This window comes from Bos mutus, chromosome 16 (genome assembly GCF_027580195.1).
Source record: "Bos mutus isolate GX-2022 chromosome 16, NWIPB_WYAK_1.1, whole genome shotgun sequence".
Taxonomy (NCBI): Eukaryota; Metazoa; Chordata; class Mammalia; order Artiodactyla; family Bovidae; genus Bos; species Bos mutus.
In genome coordinates this window covers 66,212,295-66,225,803 of record NC_091632.1, presented here as the reverse complement: position 1 = coordinate 66,225,803, position 13,509 = coordinate 66,212,295, and the positions used below count along the sequence as shown (strand labels likewise).

The 13,509-nt window shown below is 39.8% G+C and overlaps 1 protein-coding gene across 7 annotated transcripts in view; it reads right to left on the bottom strand.

Moving 5' to 3' along the window:
* Positions 1 to 13,509, bottom strand: part of ESRRG (estrogen related receptor gamma) — a 693,205-nt gene that overhangs the window by 12,685 nt on the left and 667,011 nt on the right. For all 7 annotated transcript variants that reach the window (XM_070385515.1, XM_070385512.1, XM_070385517.1 and 4 more), the window contains one exon: positions 3,585 to 3,854. In XM_070385515.1, coding sequence (XP_070241616.1) covers positions 3,585 to 3,854 — 270 coding nt within the window. The remainder of the gene's footprint in view (positions 1 to 3,584; positions 3,855 to 13,509) is intronic.

Below are 13,509 nucleotides of genomic sequence, written 5' to 3'. Positions count from 1 at the left end.
GGGTGGCTATGGAACTTGAAGCTCTTGTGACTTAAGCAAAGAGAATGATCGGACTAAAAGTAATTCTTAATCTTAAAGTGCTTTTAATCTTGCACTGCATAAAGGTGAGTATATTACCTTGGGGCTAGTGATAATAGTTTTCAATAAATCTTAGACAAAAGAATCAAAAGAACCAATTGAGAGAATAGAATCATATGCTATAATCTTACCTAAAATGCTTACAGCACTATCTTACTCTCTTTATGTCTCATGAAGACAAAGTGAATTCTAGAATCATAGAATTCCCCAAATGGAAAGAATTCTAGAGATTAGTCAAAACCTCTTGGTTAATGTGTCAGAAAGCTGGGGCCTTACAAGGCCAATGTTCAAATTGTGACCTAGATTCTCCTTTTAAAATTCAATCTCACGAGATGTATCAGGGTGCAATATTTCTCAAAGAGATTGTTGTTCTCTATCCAAAATAGAGAATATGTAGTTGAAATGAGCCTATAAAGTTTCTTACCTTCAAATATAAGTGGAATAATTAGAGTTTTCAAATATTAGAATATCGTAATCACAGTATTGTTGTTGTTGTTTAGTTGCTCAGTCATTTCTGACTCTTTGTGACCCCGTGGACTGTAGCCTGCCAGGCTCCTCCGTCCATGGGATTTCCCAGGCAAGAATCCTGGAGTAGCTTGTCATTTCCTTCTCCAGGGGATCTTCCCAACCCAGGGACTGAACCAGTGTTTCCTGCAAGGGTAGGAGGATTCTTTACCACTGAATCACCAGGGAAGCCCTAATTACAGCATTAGCTCACGATACATTGGGATTTTTGGCTGTGTACCTAAAGACAGGGAATATACTTTCAATGGCTTTCTGGTGTTATAAATATTCCTGAATTCATATGTGACAGAAACACAGCTACAAAAATTATGACAGCCATTATCAGGAAGCCAATTCCCTGTTTCCCAAGCATAAGCACAACATTTATAATTATTGAATAAAGACAGGTGTTTAAAATAAGCTGAAATTTAGATTAATGAGACAATGGTTGTTAACACCGACAGCCCGAAGGAGAATGCTGAGATATTATAACAATAAAGTAGATTTTTTTCTCCACACACAGTCTTTTACATTAACCTAAAATTTCTAAATATGAAAAGAAAAATTTACAAACTTTTTGGTATGTTTATGAGAAGTATTAAAATATATTCACATTGATGTGTTTGGCAGCTTAAGAAACACTGGTTCCTAGCAAGATCAAATCTACAACTTTATTGATGTCCTTCAAATAATGGTTAAAAAATGGAATAAAACAGCATCATATTGGCAGTCTCAAACAAAATGACTTTCTGAGTGGTTTATCCCAAGCTAAAACAGTAGGGCTTACAGGTTGGATGGATGAGAGAAAGCTATATTTACGAGACGAAGGAGAGGTGACACCATGTAGAAATTAAAAGCCCTTATAGTGCTTAATCACTACTCCTTCATTACAGACTCTGATTCTGTTAGTTTTTCTTGGTACTGAGAAGCTGAAAAATGTTAGAATTACTCACAGGAGAATTTTGTGATGTGGAGAAGTAGCATACTACTGAATAACACTATGCTAGAAGAGAGGGTTTGTTGACTATTTCTGGCTTAACACATGAAAAATAAACTGACTAGTTCTTTAAAGAGTTTCTAATCACCACTCATTGCTCAAAAGTAGGTCACTTCCTCCCCCTCATATAGAAGAGAATGTGGGATTCGAACATCATATATCAAAATATTAATGATTATACTTCTAAACGACAGTGACAAATGCTGCTACTAATTAATTCGGGTATTTTAAATTATAATCCATAGCCATAAAGTATACAACTAATATCCAAAATTACAAAATTTTAGCAATTTTGATGATAAAGTTTTAGCATTGCACAGCATTCATGATTAGTTAATAATTCACAAAAAGCAATTTGAGACACAAAAGATACACAACACACTGGGCTATATTTTAAAAATAATTAACCAAGTAAATGTTTTAAATTAGAACCACTATACAATTTCCAGATAAAAATTCTTCCCAAACCATCACTGGATCTTTCATCCAATTATGAGAGATGCTTTAATGGGAAGTCCATACCAACTAATAAATTCTCAAAACATTTCTATCCCATCTCCCACTTTGGTCATCCAGACAGCAGGGGTTTCTTCAGGGTTTGTGATGATGATGCCATGTGTCATAAAGAGTCATATTTTACAATTTCACAAGGGGAGGAGGAGAGAAGCGAGTGGTATTTTAAGGAAGAGGGGTCCATTCACAATTAAAAGTGTGAAATGCTAAACTCCATTATGAAGACAAATAGCAAAGTACAACTTCATTGTTGAAAACAATTTCCCTCCTATCAGTCCAAGGATTCATGCATCAATATTGTAGATGAACTGTTAATTACAAAATCAATTAAAAATTATTCCTAAAAACAGTCACGCATCCCTGGCTCTCATGGGGGCAATTTGGGCAGAAGGTCTCATCTCACTAGGACCGCGCCAAATCACAAAGTCGTCATCCACAAGTAAGCAAAAGCAATCTGGTTTTTCATTTTTCAGCGCGGCTGAGCCCAGCCTGAGATTGATCGTCACATATGGCCCCAGAAAACAAACTGTCAATACCTTGAATGCTGCAGAATTTGAACAAATAGCCACCCGCCCATTCAAGCCACTCATTGCATCCCATTTAACAGATTTTATTGACAGTTTCCTTCTTGTAATTAAAGGGAAAACTACTGGCCGGCAACCAAGATAAAGTTCAAAGATAGGGTCAAAACAAAAGCAGATGGAGGGGCACGATGTGACTGTCAATGGTACATAGCATCAGAGCGTGTTATTGACGCAGGTATCTAAAGATCGGCACGTCATTAAGGAGGGATCTATCCTGGACTTTATGCAAATGCTGAGAGAGACTTAAGACCACAGTCAAGCATCCAGAGAGGCACAAAGGCAAGAACAACAAAGCACCAACGATTTTTACTTATCAGAGTTTGCTCTCTATTTTAGCACATTTCAGTTCTCACGTAAAGACCGTTTATTCTCATAATTCTTAACCCTTACTACATAGGTAATACCTTTAAGGGAAATACTCCTTTGCAGAATTCGACTGCTAGAGAATTCCAGAAGGGAAGAAAACAGTATTCTCTGATAACCAGAATGAAAAGCAACACAACATATATGATTCCAATTAAAAAATTTGCATTATAAGGTAGGGGAATGATTTGCATGTCTAACTCATACTTATTTTCACTTGTGTAAATAAGACAAAGGACCTAACATTGTCCTGAGTGTCCATTTACACCACTGCCACTTTTGCTTTTGCTTTGCCATGATTTGTGTTAATGAACAATTTGGTGGTATAAGGGACACAGCCCTTAATAAGCAAATAAAATAAAAATAACTCCCTTTAAGTTGGTTTTTCTTTTCTTCTAACTTTTCCCTAGAAAGCTATGAGGATTATAATTTAGCTGACTCAGAATTTACAGCTGGGTCTAGTAAATCCCTGAAGAAGAAGTTAAGTGAAGGGGCAGAACTGACATATTAGGAAATATAACAACGAACCATGTCAATATGCCAACCTGAATTAGCGAGAGCTATCGCTTTGAGGGTGACAAATTCTTCTTTCTCCAGCTTCATGCTCTTGTATTTTTTTACCAGCTGCAGGATAGCATTATTTAGGTCAAGAAGGCCTGCTAATTTGGACTGGTCTTCATCCATTATATAATCGTCTGCATAGACAAGTTCATCCTCAAAGGAAAGAGATCGGTACACGACACCAAGGATCAAGATTTCCATCCAAGCACTTTGCAGAAGGCTCATCTGGTCCGCCAGGGACAGCGTGGAGAAGCCTGCATGGGGATATAGGCAGATCAAGTTACTTTAAAGCCATCATATCATAATGCAATATTAGCTTCATATGGTAGTCAGCTTCTGCATAGGTGCTCAAAATTATGCTGAGCTCTGATTAGCTGCTCTTAAAATTTCCTCTACCCATTTTGCCAACGGCAAAGTAAAAGGCACCAACCAGATTAAACTTGTTGGTGTTTTCTCCATATTTCAGACACAGCTGACAGGAATATAATAGATAAGAGGTAGTTTTCTTTCACTTGAAATACCATGCAATCATGAAATACAATTGATTTCTAGTGGAAGTCTTTATGAATGTCTTAAATGGAAGGAAGTGTTAGTCGCTCAGGCATGGCTGGCTCTTTGTGACCCCATGGACTCTAGCCTGCCAGGGTCCTCTGTCCCTGGAATTCTCCAGGCAAGAATACTGGGGTGGGTAGCCATTTTCTTCTCCAGGGAAACTTCCCTACCCAGGAATCGAACCTGGGTCTCCTGCATTGCAGGTAGATTTTTTACCATTTGAGCCACTCTTACTAGGCTTGATAGTTTGATAGGAAGTCAAACTATCAACTACCTCATCTCCAAAAACTGCTCTTGATAAACATGAAAGTGAAAAACAAACCCCAAAAAACAGAAGCCCCAAATAAAGGACAACAATTTAGGCCACACAGTAGAGTGCAATCTGGAACCATTTCTCTGTAGTAGTCACAAGCACAGCGAGTGTTGAGTACGATTACACCTGAAAGAGCTTTCTTAATTGGATATTCTGTCCCCACTGACATTTAGCATGAATTCCTTTTTTAAATGGTGATTATTGGTATCAAAGAGGATGGAATACTTTGCAGACTGGTCCCCTCACCAAACAGAGAAGCCACATTTTATTCTTGATATTAGGATCCACTCATTTAAAAAGTTAAAATGGAGACCAGGAGGTGCAATGAACAAAGTGTGAGCAGAGACAGATCCTAAACTTCAGTATCCGCTCCATTGAACTACTGGCTGTGTCACCTTGAGCAAGATAATTTCCTTGTACCCTAATTTCTGTTTTGCCAAACACTACTTTATAATATGTATTCTATAAGTGTAGCTATATGATATGCTATTTTTATCTGAAATACCTGGATGACTGCTTCAATCCTAAACCTGGTCTGCATTTATACATACATGTTTAAAGTCCCTTCTGAACTTGAGAAAACACAAGTTAAAAAAAATTAAAAAGAAAATGTGGATCAAGAGGGAAACATGAAGTAGGACAATTAAACCTACTTAGGAGTAAAGATATCTATTTAAATTTTAGAGGGATTAGACCCAGACTCTAAAAGAAGTCTTAGTGGAGATAACCTGATGATCAGTTGCTTACTTTTGCCTTAAGAAAAAAAGTTTTCTTAAAACTTCACCTTCATTTCAAGGTTATGCCCAGGAATTCCAAGGGTAACAAACCGTATCTATGGTTTTTGAGGACAATGGTACCATGATTTTAGATTCTGCCACCAATAATTTCACAGAAGGAAGAAAGTATTCATAATGCAACTTATAAAATCTGTTATTACTCCCTTTCTAGAACCTATTACCCAAATCATAAATACCCACTGCTGTTCAGCTTTCTTAGGCTCCTACCTTTGGCTATTGTTCTTAATCATTTTTATTCATCACAAATTATTCATGTTTCCTGTGAGAGTAGCAACTATAGCATGATAAAGAAAAGGAAATTATTTCCTGGCCCATTGGAGGAAACTAGTGGTTGGACATTTGGTACCATTCCCTTCAAGTGTTTAATAAAATCACCAAGAGGGATTAGTCCAGCTTTTCTTAAGGCCCACGTAAAAAGCATTTATTTCATTTTTTTTCTTCATCAAGTTGCTTACATATTACTTAACTGATCTTCTTTTGGACTATGTCTCTTTTTCCTTTTTCTCTATTCTTTCTTTGTCAACAAAATATGGGGTTACATGAATAAATGTCTGCTTAGAATTAGAGACGTCACAACTTTTAACAGGGATTACAAAGAGAAAAATAACGATCGAATCTGAGTAGATGTGGCTCCATTTCCTTTTCATGTTGAGAATGTTTTACAACAAATAAACCAAAAATCAAACAAACAAATATTGATCTTTTTTCCATTCCCCCACTGCAAGAAAAAGATGTCCTGCAAATACCTAAGTTAAGAAGAGAGACTAAGCAGGAATTTCTTTTGTAACTAAAATAGACGCAAAAATAGTCATCTAGGAAGTTCTGAGCAAAAGGAGATGGGTAATTTCCATTCGCCTTCATATCCTTGTTCCTTTTCACGCTCCCAAGCAGCAGTTTTTCTGCAGCGGCAGATGGACAGAGCGCATAGCCTGCAGCACCTTCCTGTGACAGCCCTATTCTCCAGCCCAGACACTGCTGTTAGTAAATAGATTTACACATTCTCCAATCTCCACACATCTTTCTGCCGAATAATTAAAAGCAGGATGATTAGTTTATTGAGTGGAAGGAGGAACTTTTTTATTGAGGTCCGTCCACGATTTTATCAGGGCCAGCACTTTTACGGTTGTCAGGAGGATGCAGGCATCCAATTTTTCTTATCTGGCTGATTAATACAAACGCTGTTTCAGGACGCATTAATTAACAGATACAAATCTACGTTCTCATGGAAGGATCAATACGGAGAAGAAAAGAGGCATCAATGTGAATTTAGTGCTGATGATGGAGCAGGCACGCTATCGACATTTACGTGCACGGAAACTTTAAAGTTGCACGGGGGCCCTTTTGTCCCTGTGATTTACAAATGAACAATTTTTTTTCAGCCATGACAATGTTTCACACATTTCTTGGGGGGTTTAATTAAGCCCAAAACAATAAAACTTCATTTTTTTAGGTTGATCCTGTGACTTGATCCTTCTAGGGGTGGGTGGGTAGGTGGGTAGGTGGGTGGGTGTGTGTGTGAACCGAACTTGGCCTTTTACTTCTTAATGAAATAAAAACAAGGAAAAGGGTAAAGAAAAGGTTCTCCTTTTGGAGGGTGGGGGTGGTCAGGGAGCACATAAAGATAGATATAGTACAAAAGGTCCGCTTGAGAGCCTCAAGTCTATTTCAAGCTGATCAGAGGAGGTGTAATTTGCCAAACCAAAGGGGAAAGGACAACCTATGGTCTACACAATATAAATAAAGTCTGGACTTTTATCTCTTCTTGGTCCAGAAATAGCTGGATCCCAACATTTTAACCCTTTCCTCCCAAACCCTTGCAATCTGGAAGCTGTCACAAAGAACTGTCCTGCCCAAATGCTTGGATAACAGTTAAACAGCCCTGTTATAAGCTGGCTGTGCTCACCTGAGCACTAAGGCAGCTGAACCCAAAACAGAGACGATATTTCAATTCCTCAAAAATTTCCTTCCTGGCCTTTAGGAGTGCTAGTTCTATTTTACACTCATAAAGACGCAGGGATGAAGTGATAATTTAATCAGTAGTCCTGAGCAAAGTAGAAAAACATAAGTGACCAAGAGCTAAATGAAAATGCATATTTTAGTGAACTGAGTCTAAGGAATTTTCTCAAAACATGACTGCTCCATTGGTCCACACAGGCTTGCCTCCAAATGATAATTATTTGTTTGTGCTTTTACTGGGCCTTCAGTGGTGTTTTATAGCTACTGGACTACAAGTTAGAGGTCCTTCGTATCTATAACCTTTAGCTATCTTTGGCGAGAAACCTCTTTGCCAAGTGAAATAAAACATGCTTTGCCGTGGTGTCATGGGCACTTCATGTTTTGTACATTCCGGCATCTTAATCTTCAGTGTGTGACAGGTTATAGTTTTAAATGTTCAGCTGTATTACAGCTTTTTAAAATACACTGATACCATGGCACATTTTTTTCTTCCCCAGCTCCAGTCCATCCCAGGCATATTGCTGACATCTCCGATCTCTCTTCATCTCCACCCTAGAGTCAGTGCGACTTAATGTATCTCAGGCATTCTGCAGGCAGAATGAGTCTCTACCTTAACCCACAGTTACGTAGCGTGTTTATCTGCAGGATGGTGTGCGCCAAATAAACCAGATGACACTTGGGAATAACATCATTTTGAAAGATTGAAAAGCTTCTCGAGAGGCAGGTACCCTTGAAGTAACAAGCCTGAAGAAAGCATGTTTTGTGCCAAGTCCCTCGCTTTCTTCTCCTGGAAGCGTCGGAGGTTGACAGTGGCGCTGTGGGCCCTTGTCAAGCACTTTTATTTATTTATTTTTAGCCTGGCAAACTGATGCACTTTGCAGTCAACTTACCAAAAAGGCTAAGCATTTGAAAGTGTGAAGGGCAAAAAATATCTGACGGCTAGTCTTCAAAAATACACTTTCATTTCAGAAAGCATAAATGTTTATTTCCTGAACAGAGTGTTGACAGAAATAGGCTGCCGTGAAGGCGTTTGGGTTTAACCCCTGCTAGGCATTTTCTTCTTGGCAGTTTCCTCGAAACAGAGCAAGCCTCTTACATCTTTGGGGTGTCTGTTAATATCACTTAATCATGGCATTGATTTCTCTGTTCACAGTTTTTGAACTGGAGTGTCTCTGTCCCACCAAAAATGGACACATTTCAATGAATAGCATAGCATGCTAAAATTACATGTATATCACAATGACATAACAACTCACTGAGATCACAAGCGGAGTTCACTGAGAGAAGCTGACTGAGCAACACGGAATCTTCAACTCTCATAGAAATAAACCTAGTGTTGATAGGAACTAGAGGAAAAAAGCATAACAATGGCACAAAGGTTTGGCCTTAGTTATTAATAAATGCAGATCCATAGGCTTTGTCAGTGATACTCTTTTTTTTAGTTAACTTGTTCTTCTCAAATAGGAACAGACATATCATTTCTTCTATGATTCGCAAAACACAGGGCTTGAGTTTATGTGTATGTATGTGTGCACATGTGTGTGTATATATATACCTAAAAGACCTTTTCTCTCTTTATTTCCCATAGAGATGAACTTCATGGACTAGAACTCAGTTGGGGCTCAAGGCAAACAGTTACCAATAGTCCAGTGCCAAACTGAAAACCTGGAATATCCTTTTGGTGCTATCAGCAACATTTTTTTTAAACATTTTCTTTATAAAAGATAATTATTATCACTCTATTATTATCTCTCTACCATATTATCTCTTTGTTATATTAGCACCTAAGCATTACATACATACAGTGCTACCCTTTGAACCTTTATTCTTTTAGCCTGACTGAGACCCAGATTTCAAGCATTTAAATTCAATCACAGTTGGTTTGGGTGAAACGTAAGAATAACTGACAAAAATGGGATCGCTCCCTTTCTTGCCAATATGATCACTCATTTCAACATATGTGGAACACCAGAAATCTGTTTCTTTAGTTCTGTTTCTATACTCCAAGTAAGGTTCATGGATATTTTACAGAGCCATTATCTTAAAATAGTGGTTTCATGGGATAAATGTGAAAATTAGAAAGACAGAACTCAGATTCAAAAATTACTTTATATCTGCATGGCAGAACTGACCACTGTGTGTACAATGATCTGGATAGCCGTGATAAACTAAAGGAGGAGAGAAGAGAGTTGAACAGGTGGTATCCACCAGTCCAAGGCACAATTACCACTATTCACCAAGCTTACAGGTTTGACTGGCCACTCACTAACCACTTATGCTGGTTATGTGAACAGCCAAATATGTTAGCAACAACACGCCCCTATGCCCACATGGCACTGGTGAAATGCTTTCTTCAGCAATTGTTTCATGGTTTGTTTTTTTTTTTTTTTTTTTGGCCACACCACAAGGCATCTATGATCTTAGTTCCCTGACCAGAGATTGACCTCGTGCCCCCTGCAATACAAGTGGAGATTCTTAACCACTGGACTGCCAGGGAAGTCCCAGCAATTGTTTCTTGTTTCCCAGTCCAGCTTGCTAGAAAAAATTTTTTAAATTAAATAAAAAATTAAAAGTGTAACAGCAGCTAAGGAAAAATATTCCCAGGTGGCAGCACTGGAAAGCCTCAAAATGACGGTACGAACTTTTTTGTTGGTTTGTTTGTTTCTGTGAGTGGGCAGGTTTAAACACTTGCCAACCTACTTTGAAAAGGACCTGAGAGAGGGCAGATGAATGCAAAATAAGAACCCAGAGAACATCTACAGGGAGGGTACAGCTTCTCTTTGTAAATCCCACTTACCTACCATCTCTGAAGGCTCCAGAGGAGCTGAAATAATTCCCTTAGTCCTTCCCCAACCCTCTCTGAGCTGGCCTCAACTGTACTTCTCTCCTTTCATCTAAGCCAAGAAGAAAGACAAATTGTTTGGGGTCATGGAGGCAAGGATAGAGAAGCTGCTTTCAAGGAGGAAACTCTAATAGCTTTCTTTTCTTACAACCTTTTTTTGTGTGTGGTACTAGTTGAAGACAACAAAGTTCTACCTGGGAAAACTCTCCTTTTTGATGTGACTAAAATTTGTTTGGCCATGAAGAAAAAAAAAGGCTGCACCATATATAAAATAGGACTCTTCAAAAAAAATCTGATAAAAGGGTATTGCCAGTTTTACTTTGGAATTAGATAGATACTGAGGAGGGAAAAACATTGTGAAGCTACATTTCTAATTTGGGGGCAAAAAAAGAAACTACTGGAATCTTGCTCTCCCCAGTAGGACTGGTAAGAAATATCTTGTGTGTTATAGGAGCCAGAACCGTTGTCCAAGAAGAATCAGCCCAGCCCCACCAGATATGCAGGCATTATCCTCTTTAGGAAATTCCCAAGAAGTGTGTATCAGTTTTGGTCTAATACTTGATATAAAAGTCAAACCCTGAAAACAAACACAGGTCGACTGTCTTGAACTTTGGGGATCTTTAAGGCTGGTAGACATTTCCACAAACTTTTAAAGAGTATGTAGGAAACTTTTAATGTCAAATATTCAAAAGCTAAGGGTTTACTGCTATGGGTGACAGAAGAGGGAAGAGGCTGTGGTGTGGGGAGCAGTGACCTTGAGGTCTGGGGATCTGAGTTCTGGTTCCATCTCTCCCGGTGACCAAGGGTGTTACCTTGGCCCCTGCTGTTAAGTTGACAGCTGTTAAGCTGTTAACTGCCCTCCAAAAGCTGTTGGAATCCAAAATCCCAGGACTGTGAATGTGACCTTATTTGGAAATAAGGTCTGTGTAGATGATCAAGTTAAAATGAGGTCATTAGGATGCTGCTGCTGCTGCTAAGTCACTTCAGTCATGTCTGACTCTGTGCGACCCCATAGACGGCAGCCCACCAGGCTCCCCAGTCCCTGGGATTCTCCAGGCAAGAACACTGGAGTGGGTTGCCATTTCCTTCTTCAATGCATGAAAGTGAAAAGTCAAAGTGAAGTCACTCAGTCGTGTCCAACTCTTTGTGACCCCATGGACTGCAGCCCACCAGGTTCTGCTGTCCATGGGATTTTCCAGGCAAGAGTACTGGAGTGGGGTGCCATCGCCTTCTCCGAGAAGAAAGGCTTCCCTGACCAGGAAGGTCATTAGGGTGGGTCCTCATCTAATCTGATTACAACTTCACTGAAGGGGAAATTCAGACTCAGACACAAACAGGAGGAAAACAAAGTGAAGATACACAGAATATTATCATCCACAAACCATAGGATGCTGGAGGCTACCTGAAGCTAGAAGAAAGGCATGGGATAGATCTCAGAAGGAACATACCCTTCAGACACCCTTGATCTCAGACTTCTAGGCTCCAGAACTATAAGACAAATGCTTAAGTCATTCAGTTTGAGGTACATAATTATAGCAGCCCAAACAAACTGCTGGCTTCCCTGGTGGCTCAATGGTAAAGAATCCGCCTGCCATGTAAGGTACTCAGGTTTGATCCCTGGGTCAGGAAGATCCCCTGGAAAAGGAAATGGCAACCCGCTCCGGTATTCTTGCCTGGGAAATTCCATGGACAGAGTTGTCTGGCGGGCTACAGTCCATGGGGTCTCAAAGAGTCAGACAATACTGAGTGCACACACGCACACATGCAGAGGAAACCAATACAGACCCGTAGCTGATGCTTCACCTGTCAGTGTGAAATGAGGACCAAACATCTCTGAAGCATCTTCCAGCCCCAGTGCTGTCTGACTCCGAATAACAAATGGGAGAGCTGCTTACATGAAACAAGCCTGTGTGGGTAATAGTGAGCACCTCTGATGAAGATCACTGGATTGGGAGTAAATCAGCTAGCATGGGGTGCCAGCTCAGCCACCAACTAGCCATGGGACTCAGCTCCTGGGATTCCTGCTTTCTCACCCGTAAAATGAAAGGTGGGAACAATCTTCCCAAAGTTTGGGTCCAGTTCTGCATCATTCAGGTTTTAGTGGTTCCACCCTAACACAATTCAAATTAACCGATACTTGGTGCGTCTATGATGAATGAAACGCTGTGTTCATGACCATGATACTAATATTACACAAGATGATATGATTCCTGCGCTCTCAGACTTTACGGTTTAGTAAATGAAGAGGAGTACACCACGAGGTGAAGTAGGTGGGTACCACAAAAGGCTCACACTGAGTACAATGGGCTGGCCAAAAAGTCCACTCGGTTTTTTCCATCCCATCTCACAGAAAAACCCTAATGAACTTTTTGGCCAACCCAATAAATGCAGAGGAAGAAAGATGGGTGTTTGGTTGGACGCATCCTCCCAAATGGACCCATCACTTTGTCTCCTTTTCTTCCTCTGTGGTTTTGGTTTGGGTGTCCATCTTCTCTTTTGGGATAAAGGATACACAAATCCTTATGGCTAGTGTTTCCCACTTCTGTCCTACCTGTGGTTACTCAAACATTCTGTTGAATATGAACTCTAACTCTGCTATTCACTGATACAAATGTTTTCTTGGCTTCCACATCTCCTGCAGGACAAAACTGAAACTCTCTGGCACAAGATGAAATTTCTTTAAAAAAAAAAAAAGATGAAATTTCTTTCACTCTGTGGCCTTTCTCATCCCTTCCTTCCATACTTCCTGAAAATGTCTCACCTGGGAAGTGCTCTGTGGATGGCTTAATACCTTGAAAACTGAGACCATTTTCCCAACCCCCATGTCAAACTCCACACCTTCATGACTTCCCAGATTAACAGCAACACCACCTACCAGCTGCCTCACCCCTAGCCTCTCAGGGATCTATCACTAAGTGTTCTCTTTAATTCCTAATGTCAAGTGCATATATTTCTTTCCATCCTTACTGTCCTTATCACTGTTCCTGTGTAGCATCCAGTGGCAGTGACAGTGGTGAGCTGCAGAACAGGCTAGTGGAGCTCAAGGTAAAGACATCAACAAGTGAGGGAGCGGGGGTGACGACATTTGCCCAACAGGTATATCCATATCCTTCTTGTGCATTTCCCCGATCTCTGAGCTCTTACCAGTGGAGACCTTCTCTTCTTTGCTCCTTGCTGTATCCGCAGCACCTCCAACACTGCCTGCCGTGTAGCATGTGCTCAATAAATATGTGCCGAACGAATGAATGATAGAAAATTCCTTAACAACTCCTGGACTGGCTTTCAACAAGAATAGGAGGCTAAAGAAATAAATATTCCAGATACCAGCTCCAGCCCCCCAAATATTTGAACACTTCACAAAAAAACTGCCTAATATTTTTTTTTTTTAATTCAACAAGTGTTTATTAAGGCACTGATTATACATAAAGCTTTTTGCTTGTAAGTGCCTA